A 23822-nucleotide genomic window follows, 5' to 3' on the forward strand; every position below is an offset into this window, starting at 1 on the left:
TCCTTAATTTATTAGCACTCTGGCACACAGCAGAACAGCAATTTCCTTCAGTTTATGGCCTTGACTGACCATATAATCACAGCCACTGTCAGCGCAGATGCACAGAAGAGGAAACTGTGGTGGACTGCTACAAACTAGTCAAAAGATTGATGACTGGGAAGAAAAAAGGCTCATCTGTCCCAGTGGTCACAGATTTGTGTGCATGTACTTCAAATAAACAGTCAGCTGAGGCCTTTGAGAATGCCACTACAACCATTCTTCTGTCGTATTCAATACTATGTCAAAATGAGTTATGATATTATGATAATGAAAATCCCAGGGTGAGAAAACTGAGTGATGCTAACCAATCACCGTTAACTGTGACAGGTGGCACACACATCACAATACTGTGAAATGTTTTGCAACTGTATTTGCCAAGTATCAGTTTCAGCTGAGTCAAAGGTTTCCCTCATGATTGATTGATGGATGGATGAAGATATAAGTTAATATATTTCATTATGAATACAGTCAGTGTTTAATATGAAAGGAAACAGACTTATCTGCCTGGCGATGCTGCCAGGTAAAGCACGATCAATAGCTTTCATAGTTACAATTGACATGTGAACATAATACATGCAAAAAACTCTGCTTTTACATTTTTCATTATCCCATGAAATGTCAGTTACATCTATTAGTTCTGTTAAGATAGTAAAGACTAAATCAGTCAGTCTTTGGTCTCTTTCCCATTTCAGTAACATCATAGTCAAGTTTACCATCAACTTTTTTATTATGACAGCACAAGAAGATACAAAATAATTATCTATGAATATTAAAAACTATGAACAGAAAACAATATTTTTAGGGAAGTACAGCATTTCTTGAATAAATAGGTACACTGAAGCAGTTTATTTTCCAGATGAGATTCATTTTATTTACAATAAAAATATACAGACATTTACCACTTCATTATCATCCTCTTATTTTAAAATTATTCAAGAATGCTGTACTTTAAAACACAGCATAACAGATTTTAATATAAAATTTGTTAAGCACATAATTATAATACAACAAACTATTTTCATGCAGACAACACATCTGACAGCCCATAGGTGGTGAAGGCATGTAAGAGCCAACAATTTGTTGTTCCACATCTGATCTGGTTTATACATTCTTTACACACAATTATAAAATCTTCATAGATTGAAGGAACCACAACACTTCCTGCTTCAAAACTGATGGTCATGCAGTTACTATGGTCTTTTTAGACCCATAAAAGATAGTTGCTTTAAAAGCAGCTAGTACTTTAATTCATTTGAATTAAAAGCATTCCAGTCAAATATGGAGTTCAACAATTACTAATTCCTACTAAATTTCACAAACTTGCGAGTACAGAATTTAAAGAAACATAATAAAAACACAAACTCCACCTCGAAAAGAAATGAAACACACAGTCATAGCCTGCAGGTACTATCCACTGTACAACACCAGTCTCGTCCTCCTCCAAACCTTTATAACGAGGCATACAGAGCAACAACAGCAGTACCATTTTTACAAGAAACAGTTCAACCCGCTAGCTGCATAGAGTTATCTTCTCCCATTACTGGTCACCATTGATTTGAACTCTTTCTTCAGGTGGTGTAGTTATTTTCCGCTTGAATAGTAGTATGTGTGGTTCTGAAACAAGTTGTACATCAAAATTTCTCTCATAAACTAACAAAATCCCTCCCAACTAATTGTATGTTAAGATCTCGATATCAAATGACTTGTTTTGTAAGCAATGTTGTATGGCTGATATTCTGAAACAGTGGTGACACATACCCAGGGGAGAGGAAGAGGGCACAGTGAAACAAGATGTATCTGTATAATTTAGGACGACAATTCTTCATGTGTTAACAAAATGTAACAGCCATTCTGAATGCAATAAGATAATAATGTGCTGTCATCAATTTCATAAATGCATATGAAATGCCATTTCAATTTGATAACAGTAAGTGCAGTAAATACTAATAAATTTTAACTGAAGACATCAGTGAGCCTATAAAATTAATAAATGTTTGTACAGAAAGCAGAAGATGACATTCTATTATCAGACCAGAGTCCAGTTCCAAAAAGTTCATGAGCACCTATCAAAAAGAAAATTTCAGCATTTCATCAATGGTCAAAACGAAAATATCCGTTTCATTTTATCAGTTTCAAAACAATATCTATGGCCGAGGTAAATGTATGTGGTGTGAAACAATAAGAATTACTCTTTAAATCTGTGAATTACGAAGTAATGCATAGTTGATTTGAAAGCAGTTATGCCATTAAAACACCTTGTATTACCAATTCAGAATCCTTTCTAAAATTTAAAACTATATGGTTCAGTGTTAATTTTCAGAAATTTATGCAAATTCCTGCTTTTGTTACAATTTAATCACATAGCTTTCTGAAGTCTTCTCCTGAAAGTTGTCCACACTTGTGTATCCTCTCCAATTCCTCATTAGTAAAATTGGTCACTGGACATCAGATGCTTCTAGAGTCTTGAAATGATGGCTATGGCTTTCTTTCATATTCTGAAGGAAAAGATCTGGAATATGGAAGTGAGTGGATTCAGTGCTCTTCAAGAAATCTTTATTTTGACTACACTGCAATCTGCATAATGTTATGAAGGAATGAAATAGCACCCTGGCTCAGCTTTGGCTATTTCTACTAAATATGCAGAAACATTTTAGTATGTGGTTAATGTCCTACTTTCTCAAGGAATGGTAAAGTTGTCACAGTGTCCATTTGCTATGAAGAATGTACACACTATCCTTGGATTCACACTATTTTTTTTTTCGCTGGCCAAGGCTATTTGGAAAATATCTAGAGGTACAACAGGCACTTCTTACCAGAGTTAAAACTGAGCCACGCACATTTTACCACAATGTATGATGTCAAATATGGGTTCTGACTGCCCAGAATTTAATTAAGTATATATTGGCAGAACTTTAATCTTATGTTTGATTTGTTAACTATGGCATCAAGATTTCCTTACTAAGAACTTACACCTCACTCCCTAGACTAGGGTGGATGTGGTGTTTGATCATTCTCTGAACCACAAACAAACTCATTAGTAGCAGCAGTTGATGGATTCCTAAATCGACCACCACGAAGATGGTTTTTGTCAAGTTAGAATCAAGTGAGTCAACGACACGACAAGGAGAAGCCTCCACAAATGCTGGACACAATCCCCTTATTAACTGATTCACACACTGACCCTATCTGACATTTTGAAAATTCTTAATCTAGAAATGCTCCTGTGTTAACTCCATGAGTGACACTGAAAATGATATGCAGAGCACTAAAATGGACATTCTCCCACCACAAAATAGCTGCACACACACACACACACACACACACACACACACACACACACACATTTTGAATCATACACATTTTGTATCATTTGAAAGCCATTTAAAGAAACATTGGTATCATCTCAAATCACGTCAGAGGGAAATTTTTCCTATACAAGTTTTTACAGAAAATCAGTGCCCCATTATAGCGAAAATCTACACACACTTAAACAACAAAGTCCTCTAACAATTTCTTTTGAAAAATTCAGATCATGAATGCTTTTAACAATATAACAATATAGCAAGGTAGAATAGGGAAAAATACTGTATGTGAGGAGGAGGAGGAGGAGGAGGAGGAGGAGGAGGAGGGGGGAAAGAAAGAACAAAATGTGGGGATAGGAGGAGGTGCAGTAACAAGCAATTAGAAAGGAAATGGAAAAAAATTTCTTCCTACATCTAAATCGGGTATATTTACTACCATATACATGGCCCTTCCTTATATGAATCACTTCCATCCATCACCTTATTTTAGTATACATTCAACCTACCAATGAATGGTCCTAACTTGACAATGACTAATCTGCTAAATACCATGAGCTGCCTCCCTGCCAGTCTTTGTCACTAAGTGATAATGCAATAAGACACTAAATATCTCCACAGGTGTGCATTGGTTTCAATGATCCCAACACCACAAGTTATCTAAACAGCACACACAACCTTTATCTATTACAATCACGGCCCAACTTTAAGGATTCTCTTCCTCCTCACAACAATTTTGGTGCAAACCTACTGGGATGGGGGGGGGGGGGGGGGGGTGTCCCCACTTTGAAATTGGTACACAAACACTTTTACTAACACCTGTAGCTGTAGTTTCATTATCAATCTTAAACATTGGTTTCCTTAACACTAAAGCAAACATAAAAGTGCTTATACCTGGTTCATGTGTCATGTAGTGAACCCAACCTTTACTCTGTTGCACACCCAACTTCCGCCATTCTGCTTCAGACAATAGGTGTGTCTTTGGAATCTGCCTTGCAATTTCCTTAGGTAGTACTACATGCCTGAAACATTACAAAAACTCATTAGGAGAAACTGACACAGAAACAACAATAATGAGCAAGTAAAACTACAAATTCTTTTTTAAATAAGATAAAATACATTTAAATACAGTATTATTTAAGCAGATTTGAAGGAATAGTTTTAATTTAATATGTAGAGCCAGCCATGTTATTTTAATAATACATAAATATTTGCAGTGTTCTCTTCTGATCTTGCTCCCACGAAAACAGTGATTTGTAAAAACTGACACAGGATGTGTATCTGGTAAGTTAACAATTTTACCAACCTATGTAGCTTATTTTCTGTTTCTGTTTATACACTTTACAACAGCATTAAGATAGAAACATCATCTGTTTACCAGATGAAAACCAGCGAGTCACAAAAGCTGAAAACCAACACTTGCAATAAGTGTTCCCTCAAACAGAATGTGGCATCGAAGGAGGCCCAGAGGTTTGAGAAACAACATCCCGTCCATAATGAGGTCACTAGATACTGAGGACAAACACAGACAATATTTGTTGAGCAGCTGGAAAGATGACGTGGCAAAATAACAACAATTAAAATTATTTGCCTTAAATTACCGAGAATCTACAGAAAACAAGATCAAGGAAACTTAAAAGGAATTTTAAAGCCATTCTTCATACATAAGAAGTGCTGTATCTCTGTGACATCCCACTCAGTAAAAAGAATATGCAACTTTTAAAAATTCAGTGAAGAGCTGAATCCCTACTCCTAAGCAAATGCGAAGCAGGAAACCAAAACTACATATAAAGATAAAGTGCCTGAACTGGTAGAGAAGGCAAATAGTAACAGAAATAGATTAAGCAAGCCATCAGGCTGTTTGTCAGTAATTTTAGATAATCTAACACTTAAACAGTTTCATCATGAATAAGCCCATATCAATTGAGACAGGAAATTATCTTGATAGCCTCAGATGTTATTGCATTTAGCACATGTTAAAATTCATGACAAAGTAAGAAACCTGTATTTTTGTTTTGCCTAAACATATCCCTGGCCTGAAACACACACTGCCAAAGCTGTCACCTCGGCTAATAATTTTGAAGCACCACCTTTGAGAAAATATTAAAATGCTCTGTCTCTGGAATGAGTCAACATCAATATTCTGTTTTCTTTATATTTTACTTGAAATTTAAAAGACCTTCTGATTAAAACTGTATCTTTGGACTGAGAACATGCGCTCAAGTTCTTTTGCTGTAGGCACTTAATTTCTTTATTAAAAATCTAATTTTTTTTCCTTCAAAATTGTCCGTGGATGGATGAAGCAAGGAGGATAAGGGGGCCAAACTATCAGTCCCTTGCTCCTATAAGCCATGAAGAGTCCTCAGAGAGGCAGGACGCAGGACAAGCTAATGAACCTGATTGTAACCAAAATCAATAAAACAGAGATAGAAGCAAGCAGAAATGAGAGGGGTAAGAGAGTGAAAGTGGCAAGTTGCTCCGCCCAAAATGCAACTGGAGGTCCTGGAGCATATTATGCGATGGGAGATGCACCTTCTGTGTCCAGCTGGTTTTTCCTCACTCTCCATTACCTCAAAGAAACTTAACAGAGATAACTTGGTAAAATCTCATGAAAGGATGACCACGGGGTAAGAAGTTAAGGAGAGATGTAAGAGACTAAGAAAATTAACAGGTAGGAAGGGTGGAGCCAGGCCAGACCACTGTGCAAGGGCAGCCATGGCCCCCAATATGGCATCCTCATAGCAAACTTAGCCAACTGGTAAAAATCTCTCTCTCCTAGGATCCCAATGGGGCTTGGGGTACAAAGACTACCAGCTTGGAGTTCAGAAAGGAGATCCTGGACAATCACCAATGGGTATCAAGGTTAACAATCGACAGCCTGGATTATTATTATTATTTGGGGTGAGGGGGCACTCGACATCATGGTCATCGGTGCCCTGAAGAAAAGTCAACATGAAGACTCATGGGTGGGGACAAAGGCTGTCCCCATATGCAGAGCAGTTGAGAACGTACTAAAGTCTGCTGCCTTTCCCACCAGTTTAAGGATGAGGCCCGACAATTCAAAAAATTTCACCACTGTTAAAACTGGTATTGGTATCTGCAAGAATGGTGGGTAGATCTCCAGCAAGTTCGAGGGCTGCCCTAATATCAGTATACAGGACACATGTAGCCACAATATGCTGAACTGAAAGCAGTATGCCACAAACTTCACAGAATGGTAGATCCACCCACCGGAGGAGGAAGCCATGCATGACAGGGCCATGCCCGATGCACAGTCTGGTAAGCAAAACCTCCTTCCAGTGGCGAAGCTATCACGAAGCCCGCCAAGCCTTTGTGGTCGATTTGAGTGACCGCAGTTTGTTGTCTGACACCTGCAACCATTCAGTCTCCCAATGATGCATAATGCATCTGTCAGAAAATGAGATAATGGTGTGCAACGGGATGGAACATTGATGGACAACAACATCCCAACATGCTTCCTTGGCAGCTTTGTCAGCCATGTCGTTACCCTGTATCCCAATGTGGCCAGGTACCCAACAAAAGGTCAACACCTTGCCACGGCATTGGAGCCACAGTAAGGAGTTGTGGATGAGCTGAATCAGCAGGTCTACCATATACATTTGTTGAAATGCTTGCAGTGCACTTAGAGAGTCGGAACAGACAAGAAAACTCATATGGTGATGTCTTTTTTTATTTTTGTTTTGGTTTTTTAGGGCGCAAAACTGCTATGGTCATTAGCACCCGGTCCGTGGCTTAGGAAACAGTAAAAAACCGAAATTGAAAACCAGCGGCAATGGGAACGAAAGTCATAAAATTGGAGAAACTAAAAGCAGAAGGAAGGCTTAAAAATCCACTACAGAAAGGGGTTGGTTGTCCCCAAAAAAAGCTTCAAATGACTGACGTCATTTCACTGGCACTAATAAACTTGAGAACGCGGTCGGCTGAGCGCGTGTCATCTGCTAAAATCGAAGATATATCAGGCGATAGCTGTAGACAGGAGCGTAACGGGTTAAAATAGGGGCACTCAATTAAAAGGTGTCTTACCGTCCACAGCTGAGAGCATTGGGGACAGAGTGGGGGAGGATCGCCGCTTAAAAGATGTCGATGGCTAAAAAGACAAGTGCCCTATCCGGAGTCTAGTTAAAATTACCTCTCCTCCCGACAACGCGTTCGGGAGGAAGAGGTCCAAGCACAAGGAAGAGCTTTCACGTCCCGCAATTTATTATGGGGAAGTGTCGTCCAATGCGCGTGCCATAAATGAACAACACGCCGACATAAAACGCTCCGTAGATCGGCGAAGGGAATCGATTGAATAGCTGGCCAAAGAAGAGAGACTGCAGCCTTGGCTGCAATATCTGCCGCCTCATTTCCACAGATACCAACGTGTCCCGGGAGCCAGAGGAACGCCATCGAGACGCCCCCCAGATGGAGCAAGCGCAGACAGTCCTGAATCCGGTGGACCAGAGGGTGCACAGGATAAAGAGCTTGGAGACTGAGGAGAGAGCTGAGAGAATCTGAGCAGATAACGTACTGTATCCGCTGATGGCGGCAGATGTAGTGGACAGCCTGGAGAACAGCGTAAAGCTCCGCAGTATAAACCGAACACTGGTCGGGAAGCCGAAAGTGATTTTGGGGTGTCGCCAACGATATAGGCACTCCCTACACCTAACGATGTTTTCGAGCCGTCGGTGTAAATAAATGTGGCGTCCGTCATTTGTGCACAGAGAGCAGCAAATGCCCGACGATAAACAAGTGAAGGGGTACCATCCTTGGGAAATCGACAAAGGTCACGGAGCAGGCAGATCCGGGGACGGAGCCAAGGCGGTGCTGTACCCCAAGTTGTCAAGAAGGTTTTAGGAAAGCGGAAGGAAAGAGAATGGAGCAGTTGACTGAAGCGGACTCCCGGTGGTAGTAGGGAGGAGGGGCGGCCTGCATACCCTACATCAAAGGAGGCGTCGAAAAAAATGTCATGGGCTGGATTAGCAGGCATGGAAGACAGATGGCTAGCATAACGGCTCAGAAGGACTGCTCGCCGATTGGACAGCGGAGGTTCAGCAGTCTCAGCATAAAGGCTTTCCACAGGGCTGGTGTAAAAAGCTCCAGACACTAAACGTAATCCACGGTGGTGGATAGAGTCGAGACGCCGAAGAATAGACGGCCGAGCAGAGGAGTAGACTATGCTTCCATAGTCCAATTTCGAGCGGACTAAGGCGCGATAGAGGCGGAGAAGGACCACTCGGTCCGCTCCCCAGGAGGTACCATTCAGGACACTGAGGGTGTTGAGGGATCGCAGACAGCGAGCCGAAAGATAGGAAACGTGGGAGGACCAGCACAGTTTTCTGTCAAACATAAGACCCAAGAATTTAGCGACGTCTGAAAACGGAAGGTTGACAGGACCTAGATGTAAGGAGGGCGGAAGAAACTCCTTACGTCGCCAAAAATTAACACAAACGGTCTTACTGGGAGTAAAACGGAAACCAGTTTCGATGCTCCAAGAGTGGAGGCGATCGAGACATCCTTGAAGACGTCGTTCAAGAAGGCTGGTCCGTTGAGAGCTGTAGTAGATCGCAAAATCGTCCACAAAGAGGGAGCCCGAGACATCAGGAAGGAGACAATCCATAATTGGATTTATGGCAATGGCAAACAGTACAACACTCAGCACGGAACCCTGGGGTACACTGTTTTCTTGGGAGAAATTACGGGAGAGAGTAGTGTTCACCTGCACCCTAAATGTGCGCTCTGCCATAAATTCGCGAAGAAAAAGGGGCAGCCGACCTTGAAAGCCCCAAGAGAACAGTGTGCGAAGGATGCCTCTCCAGATCAAAAAATATTGCTACCGTTTGGCGTTTCCGGGGAAAATTGTTAATGATGTAAGTGGAGAGAGCAACAAGATGGTCAACTGCAGAACGATGCTTTCGGAAACCGCATTGGGCAGGTGTTAAAAGACTGCGGGACTCCAGCCACAAAGCTAAACGGCAGTTCACCATACGCTCCAAAACCTTACATACACTACTCGTGAGAGAAATGGGGCGATAGCTAGAGGGGAGATGTTTGTCCTTTCCAGGTATCGGAACAGGAACGAAGATAGCTTCCCGCCATCGTCTGGGAAAAGTACTGTCGGTCCAAATTAGATTATAAATGCGAAGGAGGTAACGCAGACTATGGGTTGATAAATGCAGCAACATTTGGATGTGGATACCATCCGGTCCTCGGGCGGAGGAGCGAGAAGAGGAGAGTGCATGATGGAGTTCCCACATGGAGAAAACAGTATTACAGCTTTCGCGATTTTGAGAGAAGAAAGCAAGAGGTTGCACTTCCGCTGCACGTTTCATCGGGAGAAACGCTGGCGGGTAATTTGAAGAGCTCGAAATCTCAGCAAAGTGTTTACCCAAGGAGTTAGAAATTGCGACGGGGTCCACTAACGTATCAGGCACGACAGTGAGCCCAGAGACCGGGGAGAAACTAGGTGCGCCTGATAACCGTCTAATTCGACTCCAAACTTCCGAGGACGGAGTGAAGGTGTTAAATGAGCTAATAAAGAATTTCCAGCTTGCCTTCTTGCTATCGCGGATAATGCGACGGCATCGCGCATGGAACTGCTTATAGCGGATACAGTTGGCCAAAGCAGGATGGTGGCAGAAAACGCGAAGAGCACGTCGCCGCTCACGTATTGCGTCACGGCATGCCTCGTTCCACCAAGGAACTGGGGGGCGCCGTGGCAATTCGTAAGTGCGTGGTATTGAACGTTCCGCAGCTGTAAGAATAACGTTGGTAAGATGTGTGACCTCATCGTCGACACTAGGAAAGTGACAGTCATCGAATGTCGCTAGAGACGAAAAAAGTGTCCAATCAGCTTGGGCAAACTTCCAGCATCTCGGGCGCATATATGGCAGTTGACGCTGCAGTCTAAGGACACATGGAAAGTGGCCACTTGAGTGTGTATCATCAAGGGCGAACCATTCGAAGCGCCAAGCTAGCGGGACAGTACCGACCGAAAGGTCCAAATGAGAGAAATTTGTCGTGGAGGCAGACAAAAATGTAGGGACCCCAGTGTTGAAGCAAACTAGATCCGCTTGGTGGAAGACGTCTAGCAATAGTGAGCCACGTGGACAAGGATGTGGAGATCCCCAAAGCGGGTGGTGGGCATTGAAGTCCCCAACCAGCAAATAGGGGGGTGGAAGCTGACCAAGAAGATGAAGGAGATCAGCTCGTGCCATTGGTGTGGACTATGGAATGTATACAGTACAAAGAGAAAAGGTATATCCAGAAAGGGAAAGACGGACAGCGACGGCTTGGAAGGAAGTGTTTAAGTGGATTGGGTGATAATGCAGAGTATCATGGACAAGAATCATGAGTCCTCCATGGGCTGGAGTGCCTTGAACAGAGGCGAGATCAAATCGGACGGACTGAAAATGGGGGAGAACAAAGCGGTCATGGGGACACAGCTTCGTTTCCTGAAGACAGAAGATGACCGGCGAGTAGGATCATAAGAGGATCAACAATTCATCCCGATTGGCTCGAAGGCCGCGGATATTCCAGTGGATAATGGACATAGGGTGGACAGAAAATGGAGAAATGTGACCAAGGTTGCCGTCAACTCAACGACTGCTCAAGAGCTTGCGACCGACAGCATGGAATGGCATTCAGCCGAAGGCAGAAGATACTGATCTATACGTTGTGCAGGAGCAGCTCCTGCCACCAGCGATCGGCCGGTTGATCGGCCGCCAGCAGTGCGCCTTGGCGACACAGAAGACGGCCAAGGGGGATTTCCGCTAGGTGGTGCTGTAGATGGGACACTCCTTGGTGGAGAAGGAGATGAACTGGCTTTCTTATTAGCCTTCTTGGAAGCATGATGTTTAGATGAAGGAGGAACCGATGGTTGTGAAGTTGGGGTACGTAAAAAATCTTCATGAGTATGCTCTGTTTTCGAAGTCTTGGTGTCTGACTTTTGGGCTCGAGATTTAGCAGAACCCGATGAAGGGTGAGCCATAGAGTGGGCATGCGAAAGTGGGGAGGTTGAACGGGCAATCTTTGCGCTGGCCGATCTGACGACCGTGGTACTAAAGGTGAGGTTGCCAAGTCTGCGTGGTCGCCTCCTTTGTTGGCCGAGGAGAAGCAAGGACAGTGCTGTATTTTCCTGTGAGGCACGGTGGGCTGTCGACTGGCAAATAATTTTTGAGCAGCAAAGGTCGACACCTTTTCCTTCACTCTGATTTCCTGAATGAGCTTTTCGTCTTTAAAAATGGGGCAATCTCGAGAGGAAGCAGCGTGGTCACCCATACAGTTGATGCAGCGAGGGGATGGATTGTGGACAAGCACCCTCATGGGCATCCTTGCCACACGTAACACATTTGGTCGGATTGGAACAGGACTGGCTGGTGTGATTGAACTGCTGACACCGATAGCAACGCGTAGGGTTTGGGACATAAGGGCGAACGGAAATTCTCATAGCCTGCTTTGATTTTCGATGGGAGTTGAACTTTTTCAAAAGACAGTGCGGGTTGGAATGATGTTCATGTCAACCCTTTTCACAACTCTATGAACAGCCGTTTCGCTCTAGTCAGACAGGTAGTGCTGAATTTCTTCGTCAGACAATCCATCGAGGGAGCGTGTATAAACGACTCCACGCGAGGAATTTAAGGTGTGGTGCGCTTCAACCCGGACAGGGAAGGTGTGGAGCAGTGAAGTATGCAGCAATTTTTGTGCCTGGAGGGCACTGACTGTTTCTAACAAGGTGCCATTCCGTAATCTGGAACAAGACTTCACAGGACCTGCAATTGCGTCAACACCTTTCTGAATAATGAAAGGGTTGACCGTGGAGAAGTCGTGACCTTCGTCAGACCTAGAAACAACAAGGAACTGTGGCAACGATGGAAGAACTGTCTGTGGCTGAGGCTCAGTGAACTTACGCTTGTGAGCAGACATAGTGGAAGGTGAGGAAACCATTGCAGAAGAATCCCCCATGATTACCGGCATCTCTGATGGCGCGCTCCTCCCTTGTGGGGGCCCTCTCTGAGGGCACTCCCGCCTTAGGTGATTGTTCACACCTCAGGTCACACCTCCCGACAACGGTACAGAGGGACCAATCGGCACTTTCGGAAGGTATCAGCTCGGGTAATCACCCCTCCCTGAGCCTGGCCGTTACCAGGGGGTACGTACGTGTCCTACCTGTCTACCCGGGGCGGGGAATTACGCGTTACCCCGTCACCGGCTACGCACGAAAATGCGTGGGTCGGCCTTCCAAAGGGAAGGAAAGAGCCAGTGGCGAGGGGAGCGGGGAGGGGGGGGGGGGAAGGATGCGGAAAGGGAAGGTATGCAGCCCGGAAAGGAAGGAAGGCCACACAAGATTTTTACCTGTGTCAACAACTGTTGACTGAAGTGCTCCATATGTTTTAACAGAAATTGTCAGAAAGCATACCGAGCAACACTGTCATTTATCAGGTTTCATGGAGTTAGGTAGCCTAATAGAATCTACACCCCATAAACTCTACTACAGCCTTATCCACAATAGGCAGTTGGAACTTCCAATAAATGTTAGAAATCGTTGATAAATTCTTGAACATAAATCCAAAAACAAACTTTGACCATAAAGAGGGGTGATATAGTAGATATTACAAAAAAGACTTGCAAAAAAGTTGGATATTTTGAAGCAATTTTATGTCTTAGATTTAAGCGTAATATAATATCAGAAACTACTATTATTTTAAAATTTGTGTTATGATGAAAAAACATCTTTCCATCTGAAGTAGCCTATTAGATACAGACCACGAAAACCACACCATATTCTTTAAAGAATCAGGCTTGCATATAAAATATGCTTCAAATGTCTCTTTCTACAGATGAGAAAATGTGTTAAATATCTGATATAGTCTGAGTAATTTGTTCTCCATTATAAGGGAAACTAGTTTTTCCATGCATCTCAATGTTTACAACATATCTCCTGAAACACATACAATGATATAATTTTGAACATACATTTCGTAGCATATATATGGAGACTATCTGCAGAATGCATTGCCAATAGAGTTATTGGTAAGGAACTAAAATTAAAATGTCATGCCTGATTATGACGTTTCACTGCATGAGCAGCAAAAATTTAAGCTATCAACTTTTTTCCCTTTCAAGTGACTTCAATTCACAATGAAGGTTTTGTTTGCAACAATAAACAAGGCATCATCACACTTAGAAATTGCAAAGCAATTCCACATTCACTAGTTAACATGAAATATAAATTTATTTCTGAAGATATTTATTTGGAGTCTAGCCTTGCAGGGACGTAAAACGTGGACAATAAGAAGTATAGACAAGAAGAGAATACAAGTTTTTGAAATGTGGTGCTACATAAGAAAGTTGAAGATTAGATGGGTTCATTGCATAACCAAAAAGGAGATTGGTAACTGAATTGGGGAGAAAAGATTACGGTACAACTTGACTTTGTGAACAGATTGGTTGACAGTGCACATTCTGAGGCATGAAGGAACCATCAGTTTTGTATCAGTTTGAAGTTTAGTGGGTAAAAATTTTACGAGACCAAGGTATGGATAGAGCCAAGTAGGTTCCCATGAACGTAAGTTTCACTAATTTTGAGACGAAGGGGCTTGCACAGGATAGTATTGTGCGGACAAGTGCATCAAACCAATCTTCAGACTCAAGACCAGAAAAACAATATTTTGCCCATATATGAGAACTTTTCGAGAAACCAAGCTACTGTTTTATTTTGAAAGCAACATGGTTTTCATGAACACTGACCATATCAATCCCAGTGTGCTATGTTCAATCAGAGGAAGGGAACAGACTGTTACACTCAGGTTGACATTGCATTGCTTGACTTACAAAAAAGCCTTCTATATAGATTTGCATTGTTGCCTAGCTAATAAAAGATTCTGTCTGAAATTTAGAAACTTCACTAATATGAAGCCATCGCAAAACTGTACGGGGTTAAGGTAAAGCACAATTTCCATTTACTTTGTTGTTACTGATCTAGTGAATCTAATAAAACGTGTCCCACATGTGTGTATGCATAGTTTCCCAGAACACCCAGAGAAGCAAAAATGTAATTTCGTGAATTTTTAATTTATTAACTATTTCGCCCGATTTGTTTTTTAAATTCCAGACAACTTAACAAAGTTTTCAACAGAAGTTATAGAAAATTTAATTTTGGAAAAAATGATGGTAGTAACATTAACTGAAACTGTACGAATGTGCGAGATAATCTGCTTTTATTAATACCATAGCATACGTGAATTCATATTAAACCAGAAAAAAACAAAGCTCAGTGTTAAGGATGTTGTACAGTGTGCATACAATTTCACAACACATTCACAATAAATGTTCAAAACAGTCTCCATCGATTTCAATGCATTTGGCCGCACGTATATGAACAGATTTTGTTGCTCATTTCAGTTTCACAGGGTTGTTCTTAATTTCGTCTATTGCATTCATAATACAAGCAAGTAATGCCTCATGTGTACTGACTGTCCTCATAAATCATGTCTTTCATCCATCCCCATACACAAAAATACATTGGTGTTTAATCAGGCAAGCCGTGTGGCCACAGATGTGTAGCACCATGACCAATCCGTTTCTGGGGAAAATGTTCATTTAAATGTGTAGTAACAGCTTTGCCATCATGATGACATTACATTTGCAATCATGTAGCAAGTGCAACACCTTCGAGCACGCAGGGCATTTCTTCATGAAAGAATTGTTAAGTACGTCTCGCCAGTTAGTCTCCTGAAAAAATGAATGGTCCAATAAAGAGTGTGTTGATTATACCACACCACACATTTATGCTAAATCACTGCTGGAAATTTAATTGCACTGTTGTATGTGGGTTTGCTTCAGACCATATGTGCTTGTTATGTAAATTGTTTATACCATCTCCTGTAAACTGTGCCTCATCATCAGTAAATAAAATGTATTTGTGCAACTGCCGATTAGTATTTAACCAGTTTCACAGCTCCAAGCAAAGGTCAGGATCTCCTGCATGTAAATGATGCACTTTTTGTTTACGGTAAGGATACATATTATTGTACTTCTGTGTATGGCTTACCATAGGTTGTGAAATGGCTTACTGTTGATAGATACATCATGTACTGGTACCCGGGCTACGTCGAACAGCATCCATAATATTTTTATCTTGTCATGTATCGTGTGCTCTTACTGATTATGAATAACATATGTGATATTCGTATACTGCAGCCGTAGCATTAACATCACATTTCCATAAATAAACACCTTATTGGCGTATTCCTCTGTCAATTTGAAATGCATCCCTATTTCGTAAGTCTACACACACACACACACACACACACACACACACACACACACACACACACCACACACACACACCTGGCCTGCAGGCAGATCGGTGAGACTAGATCCACTGGGCAGGCCTGCACTTTAGTTGGAACTGAATGGCTTCAGATCAGCAGGCCCAATCCATTACAGATACCCACAGAAATGGCCTGTGGTTTTGGCCCATCATGGAAATCCACTTGTGTGGCCGGCTATTCACAAGCCGCAGACATGTTGACGAAGAGAGATCATTTTGATCAATCCATTCCACACATAACTTGTTCAAATACTCTGAGAATATAACAATGAGCATAGGTAGCAACTCACTGTAAAGATAACTGCCGAGTAGCAGACACTACTCCTCCCGGACAGGCCATGAAGGCCCAACAGTACCGACCAGCTGCTGTGTCATCCTCAGCCTATAGGCATCACTGGCTGCAGATATGTAGGGGCATGTGGTCAACACAACGCTCTCCCGGCCATATGTCAGTTTACGAGACTGGAGCCACTAATTCTCAATCAAGTAGCTCCTCAGTTTGCCTCACAAGGGCTGAGTGCACCTCGCTTGCCAACAGTGCTCGGTAGACCGGATGGTCACCCATCCAAGTACTAGCCCAGCCCGACAGCAATTAACTTCGGTGATCTGACGGAAACCAGTGTTACCACTGCGGCAAGCAGGCATGCAGAAAAGGCAATCACACTCCCACAGCTAAATTTTCAGCCATAGCTTTTGTCATAAAACAAGAACACACACAGATTGACACAATACTCAGACACAACTCATGCAACTGTGTCTATAGTCTGAGACTCTCATACAAACTACAGTTCACGCCTCCCTGCCTCTCGTCAGCAGCTGCTAGGCTAGTGGCAAGAAGTGGTGGCAGCACTGAACGCAAGCTGAAGGGAATGGTTGAAGCAGTAGTAATAAGTGAGTAGGGAAGCAGAGCATGTACTCAGTTGCACCCAACCACCAGCAATGCACGAGATCTCAGTAAACGAACCATTTCAGCTACTGAAACAAAAAAACAAGATTTTCCACTTTTTTCAAATTTCCCTGATTTCCAGAACCTGTGGCAATCTTCTTGTTGATGTTTTTGGGAAGAAGACCAGACAGTGAGCTCATGGTCTCATCGGATTAGGAAAGGAAGGGAAGTCGGCTGTGCCCTTGCAAAGGAACCATCCCGGCATTTGCCTGGAGCAGTTTAGGGAATCTCGGAAAACCTAAATCAAGATGGCCGGACACGGGATTGAACCGTCGTCCTCCCGAATGCGAGTCCAGTGTGCTAGCCACTGCGCCACCTCGCTCAGTGCGGCAACCTTGAAAAGGGCATTTGGCCAGTGGGAAATAGAGGAGACAGATGGCAATGGGGAGGAAGAAATGGACAAAGAGGAGGATGAAGAGAGAGAGTGTGGGAAGAACAAGATTGATTGGTGTGGGAGGACAAGATGGACTGACTGAAGCAGAGAGACAGAGAGACAGAGAGAGAGAGAGAGAGAGAGAGAGAGAGAGAGAGAGAGAGAGAGAGAGAGAGAGATTGATTTTTACTCTATTTCCCAATTTCATGCAGACCTGCTTTTATTGGAGTTCAATGATCCACTGCACAACATTGGCATAATATAATCGAAGGTTAGAATATAGATAGAAATTTTGTCAAAATATCGTCCCATATCATTTGCACTGTTTTAAGTGTGTAATATTTTATATGTTCCAAAAATTCTGCTACCAAATAGAAGCACTGATATGATACATATTTCATCAATAAAGGAGCTGTGAAAATTGTTGAATTTCCCAATAGCTTAAAGAGATATCGGCAAGATGTGCATGTGAGGTCTCTAATCTTAATACTAATTAGTGGCTACTTTCTTTACTGCAACGAATAGTTTTTGCCTAAGGAGTGAACCCAACATTTCAGTTATAGGCCATCAGTGAATGCAAATATGTAAATTACACAATTTACAGATTTGTGTGTCACCAAATCTGGCTATTCTTAATAAATCAAAAATTAACCAAACCTAAATGTTTTCATGGGTCTACTACATGGCTCTTTTAGGTTAAATTTTCATCAATTCTGTATCCAGTTTATAATTTTTTTGCTGTTATCACAAAGAGAGAGAGTTGAGTGTTTCTAACACTACAAAACAGAGTGCTGCATCCCCCTCCTCTATCTTTCCTTAATGTATAGAGCTGGCCCACTCATATCAACTCTGATATTAACATTGTTGAATGAACTCTGAAATTAGTAATGAGAAGAGAGCCAAATGAATCATATAAGGTGAATAAGTTCCTGAATCATATGGCTAGGGACACATGATCCCAAGAAAGACCTTCGTGAAACAAGAACAATCTGAAATGAAAATTCATTTGTTCAATTCAAGAATGCAACAGAGAATATATCACTAATAGCAGGACTAGATATACCACCAACAGCAGGGGAAAAAATGCAGCAAACTAATAGTGATAGAGTAAACAATTAAACACCAGCTGCCACATGCATTAAACCATTTAAACAAGTCGTCAGAGTTGTGGACCCAGTCTCAATGCTCACTAAATAAGACATGTCCTGAGAAAGACAATGAAGCAAATATAATACGTAAGATGTAACAAAATAAACAAGGTGTCCCAGCCCCAAACTTGGTGAATAAGAAGAAATGAAGTTCGTACAATACACAAAGTGCCTCACTTCTAACATCAATTTCGACTAATCACGAGATATTTGCTGCACAGTAGGACCTTACTACTACACACTAGTAAACAGCAAATGCTATAGGGAACTAATTAAGTAACACTGGCGTGCTATTTAATTTCTTTCCATTTAAGTAATCCTAAAACAAGAGTTGACTTTTAACTTCTCACCGTACATAATACAAGACTAAGGAAAAAAAACATCGAAGTTTCAGATTACATTCTATCCTGCTGTACAAATAAAAGCCTGCCGTTGGCATATAGCTATGACTACTATTGCTAGTCACTATTCAATACATCCATATGATTTACAAAATGCGTAGTTTTTAAGTGCGATTTGTAATAAAATGGAGTCTAACAATGTCTGCAACTAATTATTCGCGACAATGTCGTAGCTTGTAATGTATTACTGGTACCTCATAAAATGATTATTATTATTATTGTTATTATTAGGGGTGAGTACAACACACACTAAGGCGATCTACCATACTGAGTATAAAGTAAATCTAATACATATTTCACTTATACGCAGAATCTACAATAAATACAAGATTATTATCTACCAAAATCCGAGATTCAATGAGAAGTAACAGCACACAAAAACATCTCGACATGCTATCTTTAGCTGGATAAATGATATTCGTACGCAACTAATAACATAAAATTAATTGTATAAATACTTCAGAACGACGGACACGATATCAAATATAAAGTTGTCTTTACCTGGAAAGATGCCTATTCTTTCTAAGCAACTTCAAAAATTAACCATTAGTTTCCCTTTGTTCGAAGACGGCTGATAAAAGATACAATAACACAGTATAGGCTGTCTCTATCTATCTATCTATAGAATTTCTCTGAAGTTAATTAATACTTTTAAAACTTTATAAACAATATTACGAAAACTTACACGACCGCGCTTTCTAACACTCTGGACGAGATATAATATACACATTTCACTTCACTCACCTATACTCGTATTCATCATCGTAATATTTTTCCGAGTAATAAATATGCTTGCTAGACATTTTAACAAAAATAAACGTCGAACTGCTCTCAAAATTTTGCACAATTCTTCACGACAGAATGACCAGCACGGCAGTACGTTTAAATCAACTTCAAACTTGGAACTCGTTCAGAAATACCACCACATCTTCGGGAAGTTTGATTATACCATTTGTTGCATCACTGTCACTTTCTTCTAACGAGAATACTTGTTTTAAAAATGATAAAAATATTTTATGAACGTAACTACAATGTTTCACGCATTATAAATACGACAAAAATACAAAATTACTGAAATATGGGAGATTAAATTTGGGTTAATGTTGGTTGCAATGCTAAGCGCCAAAATCGTAACGAACACCAGGGTGCTTTCTATAACGAATGTTTATGTGTGTCGATATGCACTGCGAAGAGAGGGTGATACGAAATTTGTAAATGACCGTCTTGGACTGTAAGCATGGATAAAAATATCGCTATGTCAATAACTGCAGTTTTCTCCGTCTGAAATTCAGCTAAGATTGTTTGTACTGAGTTGGTGCCGAGGAAGCTTTCTTATGTTGCGACACTTGAAGAAACCATCCGAAGAATTTAAATCAGCGAGCTAGCCGTAATAACATGACAAGAAAGACTTTTTAAAAGTACAGTTTGAAACTTTTTGTTTGTTTTAACAGCTACGCAAATATAATCGAGGACTGAAATGATCGCATCGAGTTTTTTAATTAAATATATAAGATATGCACCATAGCTGAAATGTGTTTAATAAAAGACACCATTAGCAGCTGATGGCGCTCTTAAATTTGTCTTCATTAACTGTCATTACTGTCTGCAAACTGCCATAAACTGCCAAAGGTATTTTTGTATACTTACGTATAAATTAATAGTCTTCTCAGATCTGTTTGGGCGATGTATTTGTTCTTGGTAATCGTGCCGTAACTAGTACCCAAAAAATCATTATTTCAAGCATCTTAGTTCGTAAATCCAAGTAGGTCTTTCTGGGATGTGGAGCGGGTCGAGGTACACATAACAGGTAAAAATAGCCACTGCAGGCCACTTGTGTAAAGAATATTGATGACAAAACAAGTGTGTTGATAAAGGGCCCAAACATTGCTGGTGACAGGAGTATATTGATAAAGGAAGAGAATTTAACTTATTTATTTGTGACAGGTTTACAAATGGTACACAACCAACAGCTGCATATTTAATGTTACAGACACCTAATGGGTGAAGCTCTTGGATTGACATAGGATTACACAGACATGATTCACTGTGTGTGTGTTTTGTCTTTGATGTATAAATATAATAGTAGGGGCATAAAACTGCATCCCCGTCTTACATGTTTGTACTCGGGGACACAGCATTTGTTTGCTGAGTATGGGCTTGGTGACTCTGGGGCTCATGAGCAGAGGGACTAGTAGCATCGCCAGTCCTATGTCACTATAAGCTCTGGGCATGCTTCAGCGAGCACATGCAGTGTGGAAGTGGAACATTGTGTGTCACAGTAAACATGGATCTTGGCTTGACTGCCCAGTTCATGAGGATGGTAAAAGCCTCTCAGCCACAAGGTGTGTGGCATGCTGACGAAATGTGTGGCTGTTGAGTGGGAACAGTCATTAGCAGGCAACCTTTTGGGAACCTGTCGCAGCTCAATTGTATAAGGCTTGTCCTTTTTTTTTTTCCTAGCTGCTGGTGATACCAGGATCAATCCTTCAAAATTTTCCCTTCCTACTCTCAGCAGGAATAGTGGACCACTGGAAAGTATTGACACTCATTCTAACAAGAGGGCTCAGTCAGTGATAAAAGAATACATCCTGTTTGTCAGAATGTGTTTATAATAGTTAAAAGAAAGAGGGCAGTTTTGATAAGATTTCACCATATTACATACAGAAAAGTTTAGAGAGCATTGCTGGATTCTTAAAATCTGTTTAACTCTTGTGCAATGGGCTCCTGTTGGTCGAAACAAGAACCTCCAGAATGTCTCGGGGAGTTTGCAATTGAAACTAAACAGTGCACCGCCTTGAACTACAGCAAAGGTGTTGTGACTTCCAGGGATCCAGCTGACTTTCTTCAAGAAGAACTGAAAGCTGAGTGGTTCCGGGAAAGCATTGTCAATTTGCAAAACATTATGAAAAGGGTGGATGGCGATCTTGTCAAATCAGACTTTTATCCATACATTTCACAACATAAAACTTCCAGAGCATGTTCACAAGTGTACGGCCTTATTTCCTGAACCCAATGTGGTGTTTTAAATGCCAGCACTTTGGGCACACACTCTTGGTTGTAAAGGAGAAGCAACTTGTTGCAAATGTGGTAAATATGCCTACTACAGAGTTGGTTGTTGTTCTCCTCCAAAGTGTGTCAACTGTTCTGGGGATCACCCTGTCTGGAGTAGTGACTGCACTGTGTTCCCTGGAGACTGGAAGATCCAGGAGATAAAAACAACAAAGCACACCCCGTATGGCGAAGCCAAAAAGATATACAAGACCATACAGCAGCCCACATTTCTACTTCCTTTGCTTTCGTTCTCAGTCCGTGCAGAAAACCGATGCCGCTACACAAGTGGAGGTTGCTAGTGTCAGCACTAGTACCCGTGTTTGTTAGTGCACTTGTGTTGCTGCAGTTACTTCGAAGCTTGTCCTACCCCTGCAGACTTTCAAATAGAAAATGTGATGGGTGGCCCTCAACTACGTACCCTCTGACTCAGAGTCAAAATATTGAAAGTTTTGGCTGGTTTAATCGTCTAAGGGCTGGGATATGTAGTTGCTGCAGTACAAGCCAAATGCTGCTGAGTCTACAGTATACAATATGAATATACACATGAACCGAATAGTCGAAGGTTCCTATCACTCGGCAATTGCGAATTTTGAATATGACATAGAAATTTATAAATGAAAGATTGCAATTAAATAAAACCTGCAGGTACTATTTTTGATGACTTTAAATATCGAGTATGATAGCAGAAGTACTGTTAAGAATGCTGTTTATTACTGCAAAACACTTATTAGTGTCGATGGTCCAACAATTAAATAAAATATAAGTTGAATAACAGGGGGAAAATAGATTCCTACTTCATGCAATTAGTTATGAACAACAACAACATAGCTTGCAAGCTATTCACTTCTAAACACATACTATGTCTTCACTGCAGAAGCCACGGAAATATCACAAGTGCACAAGTTGGCACTAAGAAATATTTCTATCTCCTGCGACCACACACAAACTGCCCCACTCTCCAACATAGTTCCTGCGACCGACCGTCCTGCTACCCGTCCAGTATCCCTTGTCCTATCCAGCACTCTTACTCCACTTCCATCCAGTCTCCCCATTAACGAGTGCTGTGATTGGCTAGAGCGCTCCCACCATTTCTTCAAGCCGACGCACACTCACAAACATATTGAAACACATACGAAATACTGGATTTTCATTTAAATAACTTGAAATTAAATAAATATTCCTACGGCTGGACCATAAACACGCTCTAACATGCATTATTAAATACATAAACAAATCAAATAAACATATTAAAGGAATAGAAACAAAAGGTAGGCCAGTAGCCTAATGTCTCTGTGCTTTCTATAACACAGTAAATATTTAACCAATTTCTTCGTGAGTTCTATATATCGGATGTAAACAAAAGTTGTATAATTTACACTCAGATACTGAACTTTAAACTAATAAAGATATTGAAAATGTGATTACATCATCAGAATCATCATGCAAGTAATGGTAATGTAAATGTTTCTTTTTGAAGATATCATGATCCTTCTGGCTATTATTAATTTCTACATGAACTGTGAAATGTTTGGCATTATGTTTTCACAAAGTCCACCATCTTTGGCACTCCCAGCATACAACTCTCCTTCATCGACACAAAGCACAGTCCTCGTCAACATGGAATTTCCAGCCACGCGGTTCGGCTTGACCACGTGCTGGTTCTACCCTTCCAGCTCTGGCCGATGCTCTACACCACCAGCCACTGACGAGCCGCCGCCCACCGAGAGGCCCCCGCACGGCCACGCCAACTCTGAACTTAGAATATTTTCAGGGCACCACAACTCGCCCGTTACCTCATACCCCCCCCCCCCCCCCAGTATTTCAGAAAAGGCCGTGGTTGCTGACACTATGGAACTTCCTGCCCCTCCAAAGATCATTCAAGTCTTGTCCACTGTCCACCACTGCCACTACCACTTCCGCTGCTGTGGCTCTGCAGCCGCTCCAGACAAAAAAATTGAAGTTGAAGATGAATAATTGCTCACTAACGGAGATGGAAAGTACACAGTCCCAATGATGTCAATGGCATCTTATCCAACACTGCCAACACATCTCGAGTTGTGGCTCCGCAGCTGCCTCAGACAAAAAAGTCGAAGTAGATGATGAAGAAACACTCATTGACAGTGACAGGAAGCACACAGTCTGACGATGTCGGTGTCATACTATCTGACGTCTCACTCGAATCTTCTTCAGCGGCAATGGACCTTCATGTTGGACTGGGACAATCATCTCGC

At 41.6% G+C, this 23822-nt stretch overlaps 1 protein-coding gene across 1 annotated transcript; it reads right to left on the bottom strand.

Annotated features, from left to right (window-relative positions):
- Positions 1-785: 785 nt before the first annotated feature.
- Positions 786-19447, bottom strand: LOC126262533 (cyclin-dependent kinases regulatory subunit). The gene is made up of 3 exons (XM_049959206.1): positions 19285-19447; positions 4233-4360; positions 786-1653 (listed from the first exon to the last, which is right to left on the bottom strand). The coding sequence occupies exons 1-3, from the start codon at positions 19341-19343 to the stop codon at positions 1577-1579; spliced, it is 264 nt and encodes an 87-aa protein (XP_049815163.1). The 5' UTR covers positions 19344-19447; the 3' UTR covers positions 786-1576.
- Between the last annotated feature and the right edge of the window lie 4375 nt (positions 19448-23822).

The sequence above is a fragment of the Schistocerca nitens genome, chromosome 6 (genome assembly GCF_023898315.1).
Source record: "Schistocerca nitens isolate TAMUIC-IGC-003100 chromosome 6, iqSchNite1.1, whole genome shotgun sequence".
Classification (NCBI taxonomy): Eukaryota; Metazoa; Arthropoda; class Insecta; order Orthoptera; family Acrididae; genus Schistocerca; species Schistocerca nitens.